Genomic DNA, 1375 nt, shown 5'->3' with positions numbered 1-1375 from the left:
TTCTATTTATGTTGTCGAAGGATGTCACCCGAGTTTAACACTCGATACATCCTCAGATCCAACCCAATGTGGCTGGCCCGTGTCGACTAGGGTACTTCAAACCCAATCTTGAATGACTGTTACCAAAGGCTTCTACGCCGTTTTTGTATTTCATTCACGTGATGGAATGGTCAGCAATATAGATTTTGACTCGAACAAATAATGAGGGTGATTGGGCAATACAAAGTTATCCTAAATTGGCTAAGTTATCTTAAACTGGTTTTTTACGTTAATATTACAAGTCCTTACTATAACATGTCAGCATCCACGTCGTTGTCCTTGGATTTGGTCGACAGCTTGGGCCCGTAGAGGTACTCCATGGCCCACCTCGAGTGTCGCTCTGGATGCTGCAGTAGATACGTCATACACGTGGCAAAGAGAGCGGCCGCCAGTCGCGTCCCCGTGCGCTTGGACACGACAAGGTACTTTGCCGATAGTTGAAAGTACACTGACAGGAGGCTGTTGCAAGCCACGGCTTTGACGATAGACGCGCGTCGGGGCGGGGGTTCCAGGTATTGCGCCAAGAACGGAGTTAGTGACGTGAGCCGGATCATGGCCAGGTCGTTATGTGGAGGGAGGAGACAAGAGGTGGAGTAGGCTAGCATGTAGCTGGATGTCATAAACGCGAGGGACTGCGCGAGGCTGGTTGCCGTGCGACGTAGCGATACTGGTCGATTCATGCCCACGGAAAGACATAGCGACAAGCCATGCAAAGACACGAAGATGTGAGCGCTATGCTGAAGGAGCTTCCTGCATGTGGCATATGCAAAGGTGGCGCAAGTGCGATTCGGATGCAAACTGGCACTTCGTGACGTGACAGACGTGTGGAGGTTCTGTCGGATGGCGTCGAGGCGGGAAGGAGAGAGGGACGACTGGTGGTCCATCATAGCCAAATACGCGGGAAGCATCCACTCGGGATGGACGAGGTTGGTGTGGACGAGTCTGGCCGTGACCACATCGATGCGCACTGTTCCACGAGCCAGCGAATGGCGCCAACGTGGATTGAACGAGCGACGAGGTCGCGTAGAGCTGGACTATGGTCTCGACGCATGCATACGACAAGATAACGTGCTTGTGTTGATGTGAACACAGTTGAAACAAGACGAAAGAGGCCACCCAGGCAGCCAATTTGCTCTTGCCGTCGCCTTTGCTTCGCCACCCATTGATGTAGCGAAAGAAGCCACAGTCGACGCCCAGTGCGACAAACACTGACGGGGGGGCTTCAACTGGCGGCTGCGAACGCTCGAGATGACAGTCCCTAGAGCCAGACACCCACATGTGCCTTGAAGGGCATGGCGCAGTGCGTCGTCGACTTTGGCCGCCTGCATGATCAATT

General features: G+C 53.2%; 1 protein-coding gene across 1 annotated transcript; it reads right to left on the bottom strand.

Annotated features, from left to right (window-relative positions):
* Window positions 1-287: 287 nt before the first annotated feature.
* Window positions 288-1317, bottom strand: H257_19414 (hypothetical protein; the record flags this gene model as incomplete). Its single annotated transcript, XM_009848560.1, has 2 exons — window positions 288-981; window positions 1037-1317. 2 exons carry the CDS (start codon window positions 1315-1317, stop codon window positions 288-290), a joined length of 975 nt encoding a protein of 324 aa, XP_009846862.1.
* Window positions 1318-1375: the final 58 nt, after the last annotated feature.

The sequence above is a fragment of the Aphanomyces astaci genome (assembly GCF_000520075.1).
Source record: "Aphanomyces astaci strain APO3 unplaced genomic scaffold supercont1.569, whole genome shotgun sequence".
NCBI classification, from domain to species: Eukaryota; Oomycota; class Saprolegniomycetes; order Saprolegniales; family Verrucalvaceae; genus Aphanomyces; species Aphanomyces astaci.
This window is presented reverse-complemented; position numbering and strand designations above follow the sequence as displayed.